General features: G+C 36.0%; 1 protein-coding gene across 2 annotated transcripts in view; it reads left to right on the top strand.

Moving 5' to 3' along the window:
• The window catches only part of LOC136033287 (CTTNBP2 N-terminal-like protein), a 91,996-nt gene that overhangs the window by 16,332 nt on the left and 52,465 nt on the right, over positions 1-23,199 (top strand). For both annotated transcript variants that reach the window (XM_065714049.1, XM_065714050.1), the window contains exons 3-5: positions 2,268-2,375; positions 9,463-9,705; positions 15,431-15,610. In XM_065714049.1, the coding sequence (XP_065570121.1) occupies positions 2,268-2,375; positions 9,463-9,705; positions 15,431-15,610 (531 nt within the window). The remainder of the gene's footprint in view (positions 1-2,267; positions 2,376-9,462; positions 9,706-15,430; positions 15,611-23,199) is intronic.

Below are 23,199 nucleotides of genomic sequence, written 5' to 3'. Positions count from 1 at the left end.
ACTTGACTCCTTACATCCCCCGGGGAAGGGCTGCAAGTTATGAACTTTGTCCATTACTTACATATAGTATTGGCTATTGCGAAGTATAAGGTAAATCAAAACACACTAAGTGCATGCAGATTGTCAAAAGGGTATATCTTGGGTGTTAAGTTGGAACTTTCTAACAATACTTAAAATGGAAGATCAATTGACAAAAAGGTAATATATGCATGTCACTACTACCACTGCTACTTTTACTAATACTACTACTGCTACTAAACTACTTCAACTACTACTGCAATAGGAAAAACTTGTTTGGCTTTGATTGATGAAAAGGAGATCAAAGCGTACATAAGCAATATGTTTGGAAGGGCTTACTAAGTTAAGGTGAAACATACGGGGCATAATGATAAGAATGTTCAACTCACCAACAGGGCAGATGTACATGCTACTACTGGTACTAGTACTGCTGCAACTACTGCTACTACTTCAGTACTTTCTTTTCAGTACTTGGATAATTTTTTTTTTGACGTTCTGAGAAATTAAAGGACATAGGTTAAAATAAAGATCGTTTTCAATAAATTTGAGTCGACCTTCGAGTTGGACTTGAATATTTATTCTAATTTCTGTTAGTTTTTGGTTCAATTTATTTATTGCTGATGATTAAGGGCAGTTTTCCTCTTTGAAAATGTTTTGCCTTTATTTATGCCCATCTTCGGCGCCCATGTCTTTACTTTGTTTTGAAAGTACTTCAGTTCAGGAAAAGATTATTAAAAATTAATCCCATACTAAGGTCGTGGTGATTTGTATATATTGATATTTCAAGCAGAAGATCACCCTCCTATATTTTTTCAAAAAATATTTTGTCTTTGGTTGAGTAGTAGTTGGCGGGATTATTAAGTATTTTTTTTTTTGGTTTACCCATTTAGTCCTGAAGAAAGATGTTTTGAGGAAAGAAACAAAGGTTCTCATTGCTATTCGTGGACCACTCCACTTTGTAATCGGCGCAGCTGTCTTGCAGATTAGTGGATAGATTTTTATTTTTCTCTTCCTCAAAGGAGAAAGGAAATGACCAGACAGTAACTTTTCCAAATTTAATTGAAAAGATATAAGTATATGTTTTTATATTAGCTATATGTTCATATCATGTGCAGAAAAATGAAACATCGCTATGCAATAAAAACAGTGCAAGAGGAAGAGGAGTGTCAAGAGCAGGTGTATAATAGTAGCTCTATAAATGAAAACCTCATATTTCATCAGATTTTTGCCATTCTGTATATCAATGATCGTCAGAAACTTCTGCATTGAATGGGTCCGTACCTTGGTTGAATGCGATTCATGGTGTCTGAGATATAGGTATATGGCTAAGGGAAAAGTCACGTGTTTTAGGCCAACAAAATCGTAAAAAATCTACAAATCTTGGAGCTTCATCTACGCTACGCTGAGTAGATCACTGGAAAAATGCAAAGACATCAGAAATATGATAATATGTAATCGCCCAAAAGCTAGCGCAGCTACCTCTTAGATTGAGCTATGGCTACTAACGCTTGTTTTTCTTACGTTATTTTACTCTTTGACTGTCCCTTCCGGTTTGTGTTCTGTTAGTCGGTCTCTTTCTCTCCCTCTCTCTCCTTCCTCTCTACCTCTCTTTCTCTCCCTCCCTCTATTTCTCTCTCTTCCTATCTGCCCCCTTCTTTCTCTATCTCCCCCTCTCTTTCTCAATCACCCCCTCTTTCTCTTGCTCTGTCTCCCCCTTTCTCTTTCTCTATCTCCCCCTCTTTCTCTTTCCCTATCTCCCCTCTTTCTCTTTCCCTATCTTCCCCTCTTTCTCTTTCTCTATCTCCCCCTATTTCTCTATCTCCCCCTCTTTCTCTGTCTCCACCTCTTTCTATATCTCCACCTCTTTCTCTATCTTTATCTTTTTCTCTATCTCCACCTCTTTCTCTATCTCCACCTCTTTCTCTATCTCCACCTCTTTCTCTATCTCCACCTCTTTCTGTATCTCCACCTCTTTCTCTATCTCCACCTCTTTCTCTATCTCCACCTCTTTCTCTGTTTCCACCTCAATCTCTCTCTCTCTCTCTCTCCCTCTCTCTCTTATTTTCAAGTCAGCTACCTCTAAGCTGCTTTCATTAAGACCGTGGTGTTAAGTATGGGCTTTCCTTGTGGCACCACTGGAGCAGCCCAAAAGCTGTAGAACTTGTAAGATTTATAGGGGGCTCTCCTAATGAATGGCCTTTAAAGTATCCTATTGTATTTTGTATGCGACTTGAAATTTTATGTTTTAGTTAAGGCCGAATAGCCGGATTGAATTAACGAAATCAGAGCTGCTGACTTTGCTTGGAAATATGGAAGCTGAGCTACAGGCCAGAGATGTTGTTGTTGCATTATTGAAAGTAAGTTTCCTTTGTTTTGTCATTATTGATTCTTGTATTGGCTATCTATGTATCAAATCTAACCGATGCTGTTAATATTATTTGCACATCAAGCTTAATATGCCATCGTAATGTTGAAAAAAAAGTAGGTTCATAATCTTGAAATTGTATGATAGTCGGGACTGTGCTTGTTAAGATTTGCTGACTACAATCTAATAAAACTTTTCTTAACATCTAAAATTAAACAAAAATTATCCTTAGATTCTAGTCTGTTTAGAAACAATTAATCTGCTTCCCAACACTTGCCTTAAATTGAATGTATCTGATAGAGTATGTCCATGATTTAGATACTTTGTTCCGAATTAAAGATCCCATGTCCGAAACTAGGCAGTATTTCCCAGACTTGGGCTCAAGCTTAAGTGTGTGCCCATGATTAGGTTCAAGTGTTGATATTTAGTACATTCAAAATTATTAGTGTTATATATGGCTGAAATATTCTAGCTAATTGTATATTTATATAGAAAATGTAGACAAATCCAATCAAATCAATCTAATCAAGAGTTCACAGTAATTGAACTGTTGAAGAGGGGATTCTCTGTCCAACTACTGGGTATCTTACCCTAGTTCTGTCATTTTATTTATTTATTTTTTCAGCTTATAACTCCCAATCCTCGTGGTTTTTGCTTATTCAGCAAAATTTTATTCAGCCCTGACCAAATTTTGGCTATATGAAAATGGATAGGAATAAAGTAATAGCTACTGTATTCCCATCCCAGCAAGATACAAACATTTGCCATTTTAGTCGTTTTCCCTTCACTGTACGGATAGTATGGAGTAGATTTGGTGCAAAAGAAGTAAAGTTTTTATATAGAAATGAAAAATAAAAAATAATAATGAGATTTTTTATTGTAATTAATTTAAAAGCTTTTTCCACTAAACAAGTTTTTCAAAAACAAGTAAAGAGCTCTATTAAGCCAAAAATGAGCAGAAATAAAGTCAAATAATCTTCCAAGCGTAGAACTACCGCAAATCACTATCAATAAATAATTAAAACTCAAAACGAACAGAAAATACAATAAATAGCCGAGTCAAACTCAAAACAAGCAAAAATTAACATGATTAGGGCTGATAACGCCCATGCTCAAGACTTGCTCAAGACCATGCTCAAGACCATGCTTTATTTGCGCTTTCCTGAAAAAAACAAAACAAAAACAAACAAATGACCTTGGTTTGTCAGTTCAGTTTACATATACTGATATTTATTCCTTAAAATTTCAGTAATTTTATATTTATTAAAGTAAAAACTGAAAACAATTAAAACGTATTTTGTATTTCAGTAAAGCTCAAACTATGTATATCACCAATCCAAGAAGCCCCCTCCGAAGCTTATACGACCACCCTTTTTCATTATAAAAATCTTATATGCCCCCAGGGTATCACTTTTGACAGTCAAAAAGGGCACTAGCCCTTTTTTTCCAATCAAATGAGCCCTTTTCGAAGTTTCTACGACAACTCCTTCTATATGGTCTAAAAAAAAACAAAAAAACAACATATTGTGCCCATATCGCTCTTTACTTAAGCAGCGCTATTGCGCTGCCCATGATCAGTTTTTTTTGTGGTGACTTGTTTTTGCTTTTATTTGCACTTTTATGGCACTTGGTATTAACCAAGTGACATATAGCAATCGCAAATTCTGTCGGTCTGTCTGTCGGTCCCGGTTTTGCTACTTTAGGCACTTCCAGGTAAGCTAGGACGATGAAATTTGGCAAGCGTATCAGGGACCGGACCAGATTAAATTAGAAATAGTCGTTTTCCCGATTTGACCATCTAGGGGGGAGCGGGGGCCGGTTTATTCGGACAAAATAGAAAAAATGAAGTATTTTTAACTTATTAGCAGGTGATTGGATCTTAATGAAATTTTATGTTTGGAATGATATTGTGTCTCAGAGCTCTTATTTTAAATCCCGACCGGATCTGATGACATTGGGGGGAGTTGGAGGGGGGAACCTAAAATCTTGGAAAACACTTAGAGTGGAGGGATCGGGATGAAACTTGATGGGAAAAATAAGCACAAGTCCCAGATACACGATTGACATAATCGGAACGGATCCGCTCTCTTTGGGGTAGTTGGGGGGGGGGGTAATTCTAAAAAATTAGAAAAATGAGGTATTTTTAACTTGCGAACGGGTAATCGGATCTCAATGAAATTTGATGTTTAGAAGGATATCGTGTCTTAGAGCTCTTATTTTAAATCCCGACCGGATCTGGTGACATTGAGGGGGATTTGGGAGGGGGAAACCTAAAACTTGGGAAACACTTAGAGTGGAGGGATCGGGATGAAACTTGGTGGGAAAAATAAACACAAGCCCTAGATACATGATTGACATAAACGGAACGGACCCGCTCTCTTTGGGGTAGTTGGGGGGGGGGTTGAAAAATTAGAAAAATGAGGTATTTTTAACTAACGAACGGGTGATCGGATCTCAATGAAATTTGATATTTAGAAGGATATTGTGTCTCAGAGCTCTTATTTTAAATTCCGACCGGATCTGGTGACATTGGGGGGGGGAGTTGGGAGGGGGAACCTAAAACTTGGAAAACACTTAGAGTGGAGGGATCGGGATGAAACTTGATGGGAAAAATAAGCACAAGTCCTACCTACATGATTGACATAACCGGAACGGATCCGCTCTCTTTGGGGTAGTTGGGGGAGGGGTTAATTCTGAAAAATCAGAAAAAATGAGGTATTTTTAACTTACGGACGGATGATCGGATCTCAATGAAATTTGATATTTAAAAGGATATCGTGTCTCAAAGCTCTTATTTTAAATCCTGACCGGATCTGGTGACATTGGGGGAAGTTTTGGGTGGGGGAAACTAAAATCATGGAAAACGCTTAGATTGGAGGGATCGGGATGAAACTTGGTGAGTAAAATAAGTAGAAGTCTTACATACGTGATTTATATAATTGGAACGGATCCGCTCTATTCGGGGAGGGGGGGGGTTAATTCCAAAAAATAAGAAAAAAATACGTATTTTTAACTTACGAAGGAGTGATTGGATCTTCATGAAACTTCATATTTAAAAGGACCTCGTAACTTAGATCTCTTATTTTAAATCTCAACCTGATTAAGCGTAATTGGGGGGGGGGCAGTTGGGGGGACCGGAAATCTTAGAAAATACTTAAAGCGGTGAGATCAGGATGAAACTGGATGGGAAGAATAGAAACGTGTCTAAGATACGTGACTGATATAACCGGATCGGATCTGCTCTCTTTGGTGAAATTGGGGGGGGGGTAATTTTCAAAATTGAGGTATTTGTAACTTACGAAAGGGTGACCAGATCTTAATGAAATTTGATATTTAGAAGGATCTTGTGCTTTAAAGTTCTAGTTTTAAATTCCGACCAGATCCTGTGACATTGGGGGGGGGGGAATTGAAGGGGGAAACCGGAATTCTTGGAAAACGTGAAAATTGGGGTATTTTTATCTTACGAATAGATGATCGGATTTTAATGAAATTTAATTTTTAGAAGTAATTCATGTCTCAGAGCTCTTATTTCAAATCCAGACCAGATCTTTTGACATTAGGGGGAGTTGGAGGGGGAAATCTTGGAAAAACACTTGAAGTGGAGGAATCGGGATGAAGCTTGGTGGATAGAATAAACAAATGTTCTTGATACGTGATTGACAGAATCGTACTGGATTCGCTCTCTTTGGAGGAGTTGGGGGGAGGGGTTCAGTGATTTGGCGAGTTTGGTGCTTCTGGACGTGCTAGGACGATGAAATTTGACTTGATAAAGTCGTTTTCCCAGATTCGACCATCTGGGGGGCTAAAGGGAGAGGAAAAATTAGAAAAAATTAGGTATTTATAACTTACGAGTGGGTGATCGGATCTTAATGAATTTTTATATTTAGAAGGACATCGTGACTCAGAGCTCTTATTTTAAATCCTGACCGGCATTAAGCCTCTCATTTTCATTTTTAAATCAATTTATTGATTCATAGAATTTTTTAGAGCTCATACCATATGATCTCTCGGCTCTTAGCTCTTCTCGCCTCGTCACAAGTGCCATATGAGCTCTTAGCTCTTGTTTTTTTGCAAACATTAGGTTTTCATGATTGAGTAATTCAGTTAAATATATGTTGAGTAATTCAGTTAAATATATGTTCTCTTAAACCCGTAAATTAAACAGTTCGTAGTAACGAATTGCAAGTAAAGAGCGAGTCGGCTCAATAGTAACTGAAACTGTAAAAACGAGATTTTAATACCAATAGATACGCCAAAAGGATTAGCTTTTTATGCTGATTCTAAATTTATAAGATTCATTAAATTTCATGTTACCCATCGAAAGCTACGAGTCTGAGAATATTTGCTTGATTTTGGAAAAAGGCAAGAACACCCCCAAAAATTAAAGAATCTAGCCCAATCAACAGTGAAAATTGCCCAATCAACTTCAGCGTATTAAAGTACTCTACTGAAGAAGTTTCAAGCTCCTACCTGCAAAACTTGGAATTTTGTATTTTTCTTGCCAGAGGAAAGATCACGGTTGCGTGTTTATTTGTTGTTGTTTTCGTTTTTTTTTTCAGAGATGACCATGTTCAACCAGTGGTTCTAGAATCTCAGGAGAGGGTCTCGAGCAGAAATTCAAAATTCTAGTGCCGTTTTTAAGTGATTAAATAAAAAAAAAACAAGTTTTTTCAACTGAAAGTAAGGAGCAACATCAACACTTTAAAACAGAACGAACAGAAATTATTACGTGTATCAGGGGGTTTGTCCCCTAGTCAATACCTCGCTCTTTACGCTAAAGTTCAAATGTTGTTCCAATTCTTTAAGAATGACCCGTAAATCACAAGGCCGTTTAATTAGAATAGATTGCTCTTTTGAATGTACTAAAAAAAACTTTCGCGTAAAGAGCGAGGTTTTGACCAGGGGGAGAACCCCCTTATATACGTAATAATTTCTGTTCGTTTTAAGTTTCAATGTTGCTCCTTACTTTCAGTTGAAAAAGCTTTTTTTTTATTTAATTTCTGATCTTTTTTAAATAATGCTGCGTCCGGCTCCCCCTTCATAGAAATGTCCTTTCCCTCATAAAACATCCTCCCACGTAATTCCCCCCTCGCCCCCCTCCCTACAAGAAAAAATCCCTTCTGAAAACGTCTGTATTCTTCCCAATGCTAATACTATATATAAACAATGGTCAAAGTTCGTAACTTTCAGCCCTTCCCCCGGTGACTGTGGGAAACACGTCATCCTCAAAGACATAGTTATTAGATTTCCAACTATGCTGAACAAAATGGCTATCTGAAAATTTTGATTAGGTCACTTTGGGAGGGGGCCTAGTTGTCCTCCAATTTTTTGGTCACTTAAAAAAAAGCACTAGAACTTTTAATTTTCGTTCAAATGAGCCATCTTGCGATATTCTAGGACCACTGGACCAATACGATCACCCATGGGAAAAAAAACACGCATCCGTCATCTTTCTTCTGGCAAAAAATACAAAATTTCACAATTTTGCAGATAGGAGCTTGAAACCTCTATATTAGGATTTTCTGATATGCTAAATCTAATGGTGTGATTTTCATTAAGATTATGTTACTTTAAGGGGGTGTTTCCCCTTTTTTTTGAAAATATGCAAATTTTTTAAGGCTCGTAACTTTTGATGGGTAGGACTAAACCTAATGAAACTTATATATTTAAAATGAGCATAAAAATCCAATTCTTTCGATCTATCTCTTGGTATAAAAATTCTGTTTTTTAGAGTTTTGGTTACTATTGAGCCGGGTCGCTTCCTACTTACAGTTCATTACCACGAACTGTTTGACCAAAAAGATTTGAGAGTAGATAACCCCTCTCCCACGACCCCTTATATTCTACACTGGAGAATTTTCTAGAATTTATATATGATTTTTTTTTTTTACTTTCTTTTTGCCGAATCAATTTTACATATGGAGATGTTCAATGGGAATCATTTGGGGGAAGTTTTTAGCAGTGTTAGAATTGTCTGGAGGATTTGTCCGTGGGAATGATTTTCAGCGGGAAAAATTGTACAAGTGGAAATTTTCCATTGGAGATATTATCCATTGGGGAATTGTTCGCTGGAGCAACTTTTAACTGGGGAGGGGGGAATCTGGGCTGAAATTTCTATGGAGGGGGACTTCCTGAATGATTTGAAAAATAATGAGAAATCAAATTTGAAATACAACAAGTTTTTTTCAACTGAAAGTAAGAAGAACCATTAAAACCTGAAACGAACAGAACCTTGCTCTTTACACTGAAGTTTCACCTTTTGTCCCAATCCTTTACGAATGACGCTTGGAAACAGGGGCCGTTTAGTTAGAATGAGAAGCTTTTTTAAAGTGCTAAAAGACTTCAGCTTAAAGAGTGAGGTACTGACGAGGGTTAACACCTCTCTTAAATGTGGGTTAATTTCTATTTGTTTTAAGTTTTAACGTATATTCTTACTTTTATATAAAAAAAACTTTTTGTTTTTCAATTAGTTTGAACTTGGACTCGAATTTTTCGTTTAGGGATGCTTATTTGTTTGATCTGCGAGAATGGTCTGCGTCGGTTTCTTATTTATATATTCCTCTTACTTTTTTTTATTTAATATTCTTTCTTTTATAATATTGCTATCGAATTTTAATCTGTCCCTTATTATTTGTTTTTGACTCATTTAACTTTTTCAGTCAATCATTAGTGTCGAATGCGAAAAATTAGCAACACAAATTATTTTTTTTTTCTTTTTTTATTAACATACTGAAGGTCTATAGCTGAGTTTAAAACTTAACTTAAAAATCAACCTCTCTTAACATGGCTTGTTGTTCTCATTCCAAAATATAAAAATATACCTGGATTTTCCTTCCAGTCATCCAGGTCATTGTGTTCACTGGTCACTATCAGTAGAAGTTGCTCCTGTGTGTTTAAATAAGACAAGTACTTATAATTGACCTTTTTTTTATTTCAATGTTAGGAAAATTAGGATCAGAAAAACTAGTAATCTCATGGTTCCTGTGGGAAAAAAGAGGAAACACTTGTTGCCCAGCGTTTTTTTTTTTTTTTTTTTTTTTTTTTTTTAATTTCTTTCATGTTAGCTTTCTTTGTTCTAGTGTGAGAGAGTTAAGCAGCTACTTGTACAGGCCAAATATGGTCAACTAAATTGGAACAGCCCTCTGACTGCTCTACAGAGGGATTCATTTGCTATTGTTGGCGGAACAGTAGATTCAGCTGTTGAAGGACAAGGTATAATTGATGAAACTCAAGGTGCTCTTGATCGATTGGTTGGTCAACAGAAAAACTCATTAAAACGAATGGTAAATCTCTTGCAAACAGTGGAAACAAGACATTGTCAAGTAAGCTCATTTTTGTGACGAATTAACCTTAGAATGATGATCGCTGTAGCACAAAAATTCCCAGGAGTGTCATTTGACGAATTAAATTAATTATTCTCACACTAGCAGTGGAACCTGTTGGACGACACGCTCTGAAAAAAAAAACCCACAGGGATTAAAGAGAACCCTCCTATTGAAGCGTTTGAAATCATTCCCTCTTCCTCTCCCAATAAAACTATCCTTGAAACTTTCAATTCGGTCCCCTAGCCGTAAGACAAAATATGCTAGGCTTACAGACCTATTACTTTGGAAATACTCATTAACAAAATGAAACGACTCCCTCCCCCCTCAATTGCATTTTTTGTCCTTCTACGCACGTAAATTAGCCTAATATCAATTTTCTTCACGTCGGGCTCAAACCTTAGAAATATTAGAAATTAGGTGACCTATCATGTCAGCAGCTCATGTTTATTAGTTGGTGTTAAACAAATAAACGATTTCAAATAAACTATTTTTTCCAAGGTTACAGAGTTTCTAGTTAATCTGACGTATTATTATAACGGAAGATAGTCGTTGAGCTATGCAAGACCGCTGCAAAAAAAAATTTATCCTATATATGAAAGAAGCTGTCTCCTTCCAAGCCCCTACACGCTGAAGTTTAACCAATACTTGCTTAAAAGCATTTAAATCCCAACAAAATGATTAAATAATTGATGGTAATTAAAAGTATTTCATTTACTTTGCCTTTCAAAAAGTTTGAAATATAATTTTGTAATTTAAAGCAAATGCATCTAAAGGAGAAGAATTGTGAATAAAAAAGTAAACTATTGTTGACATTGCTCTTGCATTAGAGCATTCATTCCTAAAACATTGATATGAACAATAAAAGATTGCTTAAAGGCCCAGGGGCTGAGAGGGTGGTAACCTCTCCATATGTAGGTTAGTTTTATGTTCCTTGCGTCACTTTTTTATCATTAAACAAGATAAAAGACAAGATTAAACAAGGTAAAGAGCAGCATTAAAACATAAAACGAATAAAAATATCCTTACTGTCAAGGAGGCTGTCACCCCCTCAACCTCTCACTCGCAACCTTCAAGCGAATGCTTTCTCTTTACTGATAACTTGCTACAATGCAATCAATGCTGAACTGCGGAAAGAAGTGCTAAAATAAGCATTTGTATTCTCAAAAAAGATATGGACTGAATATTACGAGCATGGGGAGGGGTCAACTGATGTGGGTAACCGTCGTCTGCTGTTCAGGGCAATTTCTGTTCATTTCATTGTTCAAGTTCAATTTTTGTTCAAGTTCTAGTATTGCTCTTTCCCTTTTTTTGGATAACCTTTTTTAACGTCTCTTAGTTTTTTATTTTTGTGCTGGTTTGAGAATTTTGACAAGGGGGTGGCGGGTGGTTGATAACCTGCCTAGATGTTCTTTTTCACTCGACAGTTTCGTATAGGTGTAACTGCAAACTGCATAAAAGCTAATTGCACTGAAACCAAGGAGGGAGGGGGTGATCGCCACTCCCTTCGAAAAGCCACGGATGCTGTTATGTGATACCTAGATCCGGATAAAAGTATTAAACAGTTTGGTTGCTAAACTAGAATTCAAGAATCAATCATTAGCAGGGAAAGACCCTAAGAAGAAGACGGGTTGTGTCTAACCAAGTCAAGGAGCCCGAAAAGCTGGAAACTGACTTATTCGGAACTATATCTAAATTAAAAAAAATTTTCTTGGTAAGATCAGTTTAAAGAGAGTATAGCCACTGTTCTGGCCTTATCCATCTTGGAGATGACCACATGTAGCACTAGATGATAAGTGATTTGCCTGGAGTGATTTTTTTGTACCTTTGAATCATTCTTGAACAGTTACTGAAACCTAGGTTATTTTTTCCCGTGATCCCTTGGCGTCGTTGAATCTGGCATGATATCTAAAAAGACATTCTTTTTATTAAATATTTTAGATATTATTAAATATATTGATAAATAATAATTTAATAATATTTATTAATATTATTTTCATGCTTAACAATATTTAATAATATTATTAAACGTATTTAAATATAATTTAAATATTTAATTATTAAAAATTTATATTTTAAATTTAAGACAAATTTTATTGATTTTAAGAAATCTATTTGGCAAACGGCCTCTCTAGAGATGATATCAGAACAAGGCATGCTGTGTTGGTGCACTTACACTGCGTAAGAAACGGGATGGTAAAAATTTAACCATTGAATTAGCCACTCTACTGACCACCTAAGTCGCCTCTAATTTACATCTTGTATGTTGCTTGTGCTGGTAGTAAAAAAAGACATCAAATGTTGTCATTTATCGTGCCACTTAGTAATTCCGTCTGGTGCTATGAGAATGTATTTTTTTTTTAACAAAGAATGAAGAAAATGGTCGCATGGGACCCAAATCAGCAACTAGTGACTATCCATTGTACAAAAACAAAACAAATGACACCTGAAATTTCAATTTCTTGTGCTACGTGGCACTTTGTCCAGGTGCTTCCTTAGTTAAATCTTTTTTTATTGTTGAGTATTCGTAGTTTATTGAGTTTTACTCTTTAAGTGTTATGCTTACAAAAGTTTTTATTCTGCTTAGGGAGAGGATATATGAACTTGTTTCTTTGGCAAGTTGTTTTTCAAGATTTTTAAATAAGAGCTTCTCTATAAGGTCAGTTCTATGTAATCATTCCAAATGTAAGAAAATGGTTTTGACTGAATATTGTATTGAATTTTAGGTTATTGTTCAAAGTCAACACAGATTTCGTTTAGTTGTGTTTGAGATTTTAAAAAAGTCTTTTTTTAACTGAAAGTAAAGAGCGACATTAAAACTTAAAACGAACAGAAATTACTCCGTATATGAAAGGGGCAATTCCCTCCTCAACGCCCTGCTCTTTACGCTAAAGTTTGACTCTTTCTCTCAACTCTACTTTTTAAAACAGTAAAAAACTTTAGTGTAAAGAGCGGGGCGTTGAGGAGGGAGCTGCCCCTTTCATATACGGAGTAATTTCTGTTCGTTTTAAGTTTTAATGTCGCTCCTTACTCTCAGTTAAAAAACTGGTTTTTTAATTTAATTTCTAAACGTTTTTGAATTAATGCATGTTTTGACTTTGGCTCTCTGCACACGAATAATTAAAAAGAAATTTGCAGATTAATTCATTTTTTGGCTAAATGGCTTTCTCATAGTTTTGATCGGATGATTTTGAGAAAAAAGGAGCGGGGGAGGAGGCCTAGTTACCCTTCAATTTTTTAGCTACTTAAAAAGGCAACTAGAACTTTTAATTTTACGAACGTTTTTATTAGTAAAAATACACGTAACTTACGAACTAATTTACGTAACGAACTTCTAAATTCTTATGTTTTTATTACGTATATGAGGGGGTTCGCCCCCTCGTCAATGCCTCGCTCTTTACGCTAAAGCTTAAATTTTGTCCCAGTTCGTTAAGAATGACCCCTGAATCACAAAGGCCGTAGAATAAATAATTAAAATCAATAAATTACTTTAGCGTAAAGATTGAAGTATTAGGAAGAGGTGAACCCCATCATGTGCGTAATAATTTCTTTTCGTTTCAGGTTTTAATGCTGCTCCTTACTTTCAGTTGAAGAAACTTTTTCATATTTATTTTTTTAGTTTCTCCTTAAAAAAATGCTACAAAATATCCCGCGCCCCCTTCATGGAAATTCTCTTCCCCCATGACAAATTCCTCCATGGAAAGTTCCCCCCGTATAACCCCCTCCCCTCAACCCATCCCACCAACCAAAAATATCCCCCTGAAAGCGTCTGTACACTTCCCAACAACCATTACTATATGTAAGCGCTGCTCAAAGTTTGTAACTTGCAGCCCCTCCCACGGGGACTGTGGGGGAGTAAGGCGTCCTCAAAAACATATTTATTAGGTTTTTCGACTATGCTGGATAAAAATGGCTATCTCAGAATTTTGATTCGGTGACTTTGGGAAAAAAATGAGTGTGGGAGGGAGCCTAGGTGCCCTCCAATTTTTTGGTCACTTAAAAAGGACACTAGGACTTTTAATTTCCGTTAGAATGAGTCCTCACACGGAATTCTAGGACCACTGGGTCGATAAGATCACCCCTGAAAAAAGAAAAAAAACAGCAACAAATAAAGACGCATCCGTGATCTGTCTTGTGGCAAAAAATGCAAAATTTCACATTTTTGTAGATAGGACCTTGAAACTTCTACTTTAGGGTTCTCTGGTACGCTGAATCTGATGGTGTGATTTTCGTTAAGATTCTATGGCTTTTAGGGGATGCTTCCCCCTATTTTCTAAAATAAGGGTAATTTTCTCAGGCTCGTAACTTTTGATGGGTAAGTCTAAACTTAATCAAACTTATATATTTAAAATCAGCATTAAAATGCGATTCTTTTGATGTAACTATTGTTATAAAAATTCCGTTTTTTAGAGTTTCGATTACTATTGAACCGGGTTGCTCCTTACTACAGTTCGTTACCACAAACTGTTTGATACTGAAATCTCTTTACATTCACCTAATCATTCACATTCATTAGATTCATTAAATGCAAAGGAATCCCAAAACACGCTTACAGACAAAATTATAATTTTAAATATAAACTAAAATAGTAATATTCCTTAAGAAAAAAACAAATCGCCAGACAAATAAAGTCTGGATTTTCTATCTCAGAGAAGGGAAATCTTTTGTATGCAGAGCACTTGAAGAGTGAAAAAATATGACCAAAGAACGTCTGCGAGAAACTTCTAGAATATCTGGAAATTTTGAGAACACAGTAACAAAACAGGTCAAGGAGCCAATAAGGTGGGAAAAAAAATTATTCCTTAATTTAATTCCCTTTGACTCCCTGAAAACAAGCGTTGTTTTTTCCATAATACAATGTATATAGAGTAATACATAATGACCTTAGTTCTTGTTTCTTTCTTTCTCAATTATATGATTGGTTATATTAGCCTCATATTTTTTTTCCAAAAATTTTGACTCGTTCATACATGCAGTTTTAACTTCCTGTTACTCTTGGGTTTAAACGCTCGTTTTTCTCATTTTATTATTTTTTTTTTCTTTCAGATTACTGTAAAATAACAGGGTAAAAGCAAGCTTTAATTAAGTTGCCAAATTGCTTATTGTCAATTATCTATTGAATAAGGAGTCGTTATTCGCCGAGAGGAATATTTAGGAAAATTGTTAAGACTCCCCCCTTCCCCACTTTCAAATATGTTTACAGAAATATATTGAATTGCCTATAATATAAATGTTTATGGTTTCATCCCAACTTTTTTTCCTTTTAGCTCTGCCCATATTTTAAACTTTCCTTATCCCTATATCCTGAATATTGTCAAATTGTACAAATCTAAAATTGGTTGAGTATCCATTTTTTTCCGTTAAAGGTTTTCGAATTTTATTTCCAAGTACCCGCCTACATTGGTTCTTTGGGCGCTTTTTCCCTTGTTCCCTGTCCAGCGTTGTCGAACTTTTAAAATATACTCTACCTCCGTGGTTATATCGTGGAGTAGGTATTGTACGTAGCTCGTATGTTTATGCTTCTTTTACTCTATTATGATTTAAGATTTCCTTTTCTTTCAAGTCGTTGCTGTAAAATTCTTCCTATCTCATTATTTACAGGCAAAATACTTGTTTGATTTTTCTTCTTTTTCTTCTTACTGACCTGTTGTCTTTCAAGACTTTCAAGAATTTAGCGTAGACTCCTCGCGTTTGTTCTTAAAAAGTCACATTGATTGTTTGTCAGGAATTGGAGGCGGAGAGAGAATCAAGGCTCAGAGTGGAGCAGGAACTGAAATTGATACGTGATGCATTAGAAAAGGAAAAGGAGAGAAAAAAGGAAATTATACTTCTTCTTCTGGCGGAAAGAAAAAAGATTATTGGGAAACTTGTGGAAGAAAGAAAAAAAACTGAAGATTTGGTTCAGGTTAGTCTATCAATAGTATACACTAGCAACACATTTTTTTGTCTAAGGAAGTGCTTAACCTGTCTTTTTAAAGTGATTCTGTCTTTTTAATCGCACTTTTTTTTGTTCACAGTTTTAGATTTCTTAAATCTGAATTAATAAGTATAAAATTTTGTAAATTTGTATTTTGCAGCATATTGACCAGTTTTATACATTTTAATTTGATTTAGTGTGGCTCTTTTTTTTATGTGTGTTTTTAATACAGCTTCTTATCCTGATTTCAATTATAATTATGTAATTAGTAAGATGCTAGATCCAAGTAACTGTTCCATGGATTGTATTTTCGTTTGTCTAGTGAGATTTTTAAGATTTTAATGATGTCTTAATTTTAGAAGTTTTTTCTCTTGTACGTTTGCAGCATTTTATTTCCCTGGACTATATTGTTCAGTTATATTAATTTAAAAATGCTGGAAGATGACCTCATTCTATAAAAATGGCGGGGAGGGTATTTAAGTTTATGTGGTATACAACTGGTTGTAAATAGTATTACCTAGCAAAACAAGGCCACATTATATATCTAATCGCTGTAATTTTCCCTTCTTTTTTTTAAATTCTCGTTTTTTAAAAGAGAATTTTAAATTCTTTAATTTTTATTTAATTTAATTTTTATTAGAATTTTAATTTTAAATTCTTTTTTTTAAAAACAATTCAAAGGCTCTATGTTGTATTTCTGTTTTTGTAATTTATTTTATTATGTTTTATATTTTGCTTGTGTATCTTATTTTTAGACTTTCAATTTCCTTAATTTCAAGCTGTTAATCTTAATAATCTATAATGCTTCTTTTAATGTTATTGCTGTTTTTACTTTGTTAATTTTTAATTCTATTCTCATCTAATGAACAGAGAAAGGATTCAGTTTGATGAACAGCATTAAGTTTATGCCAACTTCAAAAGATCCCCGAGGTTAAACTGATTAGTCTGCACTTTAAAAGTTTTTCTCCATCGACCTTGATTTTCCTTCAAAAGGCAGATTTAGGAGATGTGAGAAAGAATCAATAATTCAATTTGCCATCTCCTGTTGCTATTTCCTCCTACAACAGTTTGTATTTTCTAAGGCGAAATACGGTTTAAACGTGTAATTTATGAGATTTGAAAAGGCAATTTTAAACGATCTTTGATGTAGATTTGGTGAGAATTTCGAAAGCTTTTAGTTCGATCGATAGCGAATCTTAATACGCTTGCAAATATATGTTGCCAAATTGCTTTTTTTATTTTATAATCTGTCGCAACTACAGAAACTGGTGAAGGTTATGAAAAGCGTCGAGAGCCAATTGTCAGTATCCCAGAACATAGTTGTACTTAAAGTGGGAGTGCATCCCTCCCTCCGTTGTGAAAATCCTCTGATTTAAGGAATTAGACGGGTATCTTAAAAATGTAATCCATAGAAATCTTACTAGTAAATTTGCTGTCTTGAAAGCGCAGTATTTCGACGTCCTGATAAATAGCAAATGATTGCTTTTTTTAAAAATTAAACTCTTTGGCCTAAAAAATAGTCAGTAAAAACAAACTTTGGAAATGGTTGCCAATAAAATTACAGTTGAATGTAATTACATATGGTGTATACTATAGTATACACTATAGTATAATAGACTATATTATACTATAGTATACACTATAGTATAATAGTATAATACACTATAGGTGTATACTATAGTATAATATAGTATATAGTAGTATAGTTACTTTACATATGGTGTAAAGTAACTATTTTCATGATTTAGTTTTTAGTGTTTGTTTTTTAAGATGAAGATTGTTATTTCTGAAAGCTGAAAACAAAAATCTTGCTTGTTATAACTTGGAAATTTGAGGAAAAAAATATTATTTTCCAAATCTATTTTTTTTTATCTAGATATGGGATATCTATAGTTTTTTTTTTGTAGTTTTTTCCCATCATTTCGCTTTTCGAATGACTCGTAGAATTAATAACGTGTCAGAAAAAATTGAAAATATTATTAAGAGAATGGATTGAACACGCTTTCTGAGTTTAGCGTGGAAAAGGATATTACTTGTGTTTATTCACCATAAAGGAGATAATGATATAGTACATTTGCCCTTTAATATGGTTCGTGACCCTAATTAGAAAAGGAAGTTAAATATGAGGAATATGGAAGGGTTTCTTAATCTAATTTGGTCAGAGTTAACATTAATTAATATAGATATAAAGGGTTATGTCGGCGAGATAAACAAATATTCTTTATTAAGTATTGAGTGGTTCATATTAGTTGTTTTTGAAACAGAGTAAGGATATCCGAGCCAATAGAAGAATATTTGCGTATAAGGAATATTGACAAGAATGTCATCCATGGATGTTGGGAGGGGTCCAAGAGGACCCCCCACAAAAACAAACAAACAAGAAGACATTGAAAAACCTATGTGAATAGGAACATGATGTATATCTCAATTTAAATCATACGGAAATCAAAGCTTCTGGGCAAACCTTTCCCCCTGGAAATTTTCTTGGCGGCTCTCATGAACCCCTCCCCCATCCATATTTTCCTGTTTGTGCTGGCAGTCATATGAATGTAAACCTTTCTGTGACACAAAAAGAACATTTTTGTGGTATGAGGGGATCTATCACCCTGCAAAACATATATTAGGGGCATGGTAAAAATATACTGGGGGATGAAGAGAGGTTAGATATTAGTACCCCCACCAGAAAACCACCTATATTTATCTGAAGGCTCAATAGGTGTCAGAAAACTTTTTGAGGCTTCGAGCACAAACAAAAATATTCCAGCTCTCCTGCACAGTTCCTGATGCACAATTACACAGCTGTGCTCAGTTTAGCTTTAAAGTAATTTACTGTATGTATTAACCGTATATTTCGTGTGGGCCACGTCAGTTGTTGTTTTGCACCACAAAATGCCAAAAAACGTCACGTTTCTGTGGCACAAACTCTTTTGCTACGTAAAATAGCCTTTCAATTTCCTCACGAACGAGCCCTCTCTCGATATTCTAGGACTATTGATTCGACATGATCACCCTTAGGAAAAAAAAAATCAACAAACGAATAAACACATATCTAAAATCATCTTAGGGAAAATGTGTGAAATTCCTGATTTCTGTAGATAGGGTCTAAAACCCACTGAAAGGAGTTCTCTGGTGTGCTGAATTTGATGGGGTAATTTCTCTCAAGATTTCTTCCTATAATGAGTGTGTTATTGTATATTTGTTTCATTATTTGTGTACCCCTTGTTTCCCAGGCATTAAGCTTTTTGAGCAATCAAAAAACAAAAACAGTCTAATCCATGTTTTTCTAGTAAGTTCTGTTGCAACGCAATCTTACCATAGCAAACACTGCAAACAAAACTGGTGCTTGACTTGCTGCTTTCATAGTGGAGAAAAAATACGGTTTGACCTCGGGGAAATTGCAACAGAATTTTTTTTACACCAAAATGTTCAGAAAAATCAGCTTAATCACACAAAAAATCCCCCCGAATCCCCCTTGCACAACTACCCGAACCCCCCCACCCCTTGAAGGGGGGAAAATCTAAATTTTTAATTGGACGTATTTTTGGTTTTAAGTGGTCGTTTTTAATCAAATCAAGCATGACGAATCGGAATCCGACGTCAGAAATCAAGTTTTTCGTACCCCAGTATCAATTTTCACCCTCACAGAATGAGGGGGGGGGGTAAAGTACGCAGGTCATTATTTGCCGGATAATTCCTGTGGCTATAGGATCATTTTATATCAAATAAAGTACCGTATTGCCAGATATGAGGTCAATGAGCAGGATTTTTTTTTCAACTGTTTACGTCATTTTCACCTCTAAAGGGCCTGTAAAATGAGGGGTTGCTAAGTATAACGTCTTGAAAAACCACTTCTTTAATCGAGATCAAAACTTCAGATCATTCAGTTATAAAAAGGAACGTTTAGAATTCAGATAAATTAATCACAAGAACATTTTGATTTTAAAGCACAACCTAAAGCTAATTCTTCTTCCTGCTCGTCTTCGTTATCATCCTCATCCTGTTCAAGGAGCGACTCTTACGCCTGTTTTGCCTTTTCAAGGGGTTCTGGTAGCATGTCACTGCCATCAAACGCTCTGCTATCCAGTTCTGATGATAAAAGGTTCGCATAAAGGGCTACCTCCAACAGACCATGGCCTCGCACAGCACGAGAGACAGCTTTGCCTTGTAACATTCTACGCACAGTGTTAGGCGCGTATACTTGTCTTAGGATTTCCAAAAATCCCGAGTCAGCCATAAGGAAGCCAATGGCTCCTAGGAAACTCGTGCGTGTATGATATCCACCTAGGACAACACTACCATTTCTTAAAGCACTTGTGGCAGGCTCCGCATCGACCATACATTTCGCCTTCCAGTAAAGCGGTTGATCAATGGTAATGACTAGAGTTTTTCCAGCTCGACTAGCGCGCTCGTTACCATGCATAAGTGTAGAATAAACACAGAAGATAGCGCTTGGGTTGTGATTAATCATTGGCAAAAAATGAATATTCGACTTTCCCGGATGAGGTAGCTTTTGCTGTATTGACCACATAAAGGCCGACCAGCTCATGTATGATCTTTTGAAAAAGCAAGAGATGCGCCAGAGCGTTTCACCTTTCCATTCATTGTCATGAGTGTCACCACTGTTTGTCAAGCAAACAAAAGTCCTTGGTTGCGACTTGGCGGGTTTTGGTAGGTGTAGAACGGCACGGTGCCGATTGACTTCATCTTATCTCCACTTACTTCTTTTCTTGGCACTGAAAGCTCCGTTGCCGGCAACTCAGGTGTAGGCACTTCATAAGTCCCATTCCATGAACGGTATTCAGGCCGTCGATAGTAGCAATATCACGATTGACGTTGTCTTTCTTCGGACCCTTCCAAAAAAATGTGCTTCTCTTCGGACTCTTCCAACAACGTTTGATTTACTGCTGCACGTCTCTCAATTTTTTTTTACCTCTGAATTCGAAGAGCAGAAGCCAAGATTGTGCAGTGTATCAATTAAAAATCGGGATGAGAAATGATGATGCAGCTGCGAAGCCAGCCCTTTTTGTACAGGAGCATTAAACCACGTGGTTTGCATGGCTGCATTATAGCCTGTCCGATAGAAGATATTATACGAGTTGGTGTCGACCTCTATCGATGAAAGCAGTAGACAAAGAGATAGGCACACGAAGTTCAAACACTTCTCTACTGACGATATTTCGTTAAGAAATTCGTAGGAATCCTTCCTTGTCATTTCACTTCTTATTATCTTTCCAACGACTTTGATGAGCAGATCCCTTTCTCCGTTTTCACTATCTGCTTTTTCCTCTTGGTGAAATTCTCGTAATATCGTGTCAACCGTATCTCTAAATGTTACGAGTGTCTCTTTCCCATTTGAATCGGACACAACCACTTGTTCGCCATACTCACTGACTAGCAAATCTTGGTTTGACGAAAGGTGAAGGCCAAACTATCACAGTCAGTTTCAGAGAGAATATGAGCCATATTTCTTAAAATGATCGTCAGAGGTACAAGTTCTTCACTGTTGGCATAGCACCGAAGCGCTTCTTCAAGAGCGGCTTTCCTTGCACTATCGCACGGTCTTCCCTTCCGTTTCTTTGGTGGAGGCACGTCACTCACTTCTTCTTGACCACAGAATTTTTGTGGAATCTCTTTTCCTGTCCTGAAGTTCACTGAGCATATTTGATGATAAATGGCATCCTCTGCAGTATGGTCAGAAGTCTTTGAATTTATTCGACCAAGCACTGTCATGGCACACTGATCGTTCCTGCTCTTACACATTTCACTAATCGAGTAGTCGAAGCTATGAGTTCGTACTGCATAAGCTTCAGCGAATTCGCGACTTGTGATCTCGCATAATTTCATTGCTTGACCGCAGAATAGAATGTTCTTCGAAAAATCAAAGTGTAGAGCTGAAGATCTGGTCGGGGGGGGGGGGGCTGCAACCGGTTCTTTGTGCTCAAGTTTCCTTTGAGCGTTCTTTTCTCGGTCGATCCGACGTCTGTCACAGAAGTTACGACGACACGTGGTGTGGACTTCATTTCCAGTCGTCACAGCTATGCTACTACCTCTTTCTTTGCTTGCGTTATTCACGGCATCGGCTCCTTTCTCGGATAATATGGCAGTGTTTTCACCGCGTTTGATGCTGCTTTGGCATATTGGGCAGACCATGTTCTCTTCATTGACGGTTCTAGAAGAAAAAGAGACTGATTATTTCATACAACTTGTTTGTTCAGTAAGTCCAGGCACAATCCAATCGGAATTCAACCCATCGCCACCTAGAAGAACAAATTCAGCTTGAATGAATTGAAATTCAACCTCTTAATTTCGAGTTTTGCCCCACCCCCGCCCCTCAAGGGTGGAAATGGGCATTTGGGTACGGAAAAAGGAAAATCTGAATTCAGCTTTGAAGTCGGCATACTTGATTTGATAGGAAACTACTATTTAAACTCAAAAATATTTATAAACACAAAAGTCGGATTTTTCCTCTCATTTTTCCCCTTCAAGGGCGAATTAGGGATACTTTTGCAAGGGGGATTCGGGGAGATTTTTTTTTGTGTGATTAAACTGATTTTTCTAAACATTTTGGTGTAAAAAAAAAGTTCTGTTGCAATTTCCCCGAGGTTTGACCATTTTTATGCGTATCTTTCCTCCACTATAAATTTTGTCTTACTAAGAAACTTTCTTCCAAGATTCCAGGTTAAGATTCCAAGGTTAATCTCTTCCAAGATTCAATTGTAGCTCAATCTGTTGTGACGTCTTCCATTTTGTACTTAATACCTCTTCCGAAATGTCTAGAAATCAAAACCAGAAATATAATAGATTGGAAGACCTAAAAAATTAACAAATGTTCTATCAATGCACCTAAAACAGTAAGCAGTAAACACTGTAAACAGTAGAAAAAAAAAGAAAACAGTAAACAGAGTAAACAATAAACAGTATACAAAGTAATAAAGGACAAAGCCTAAAACTGTAAACAAAACAGTAAGGATCAAAGAATAGTCTACAGCTTCCACCACTTATCTTTAGGCACCGACCTCCTGACAGAAAAGAAAGTGAGTATTGAATCTAAACTCTGACCTGGGGTTAGATTAAATACTAGAAAGGTTCTGTAGCTCTGACTCCTAGACATTAAAAACTAACTTAATTCCCATCCGATCCTGTTGGCCAATTCGGGCCTTCTTCTGTAACTGCACTATTATAAAGATTCTTGTGGGTACCCTGTTCCATGTAGTCTGTAGAAGTACTGACAGAGGGAGGTTGGGGAGGTTTTTTCGCCGAAGACCTCTTAAGCAGGAGGAAGCAATGCTTCATTCAAAGCGTTATTTTCAGAGGCTGTATTGAGGATATTTGTCAAACGTATTACAACCGTCGAAATTTTACATTAAAATCTACCCACAGTAAAGAGAGTATAATTTATTTGCGTAGAACAAAGGATATATTTTCTAAATTGACAAAATTTGAACAATTGTTAGTTAAATCTTATTTAGTTAAGTTATTTTTCGTTCTTGAATGTTCATACCAAAACTTATTATTAATTTCAGAGAGTAAATTTTTAAGTGTTTATCAGCGTTTGTAGCGATGAGCGAAAGGGTTAA

Source organism: Artemia franciscana, chromosome 11 (assembly GCF_032884065.1).
Source record: "Artemia franciscana chromosome 11, ASM3288406v1, whole genome shotgun sequence".
In the NCBI taxonomy this organism is placed as follows: domain Eukaryota; kingdom Metazoa; phylum Arthropoda; class Branchiopoda; order Anostraca; family Artemiidae; genus Artemia; species Artemia franciscana.
Note: the sequence above shows the minus strand (reverse complement) of the source record. Positions and strands in the feature narration are given on the sequence as shown.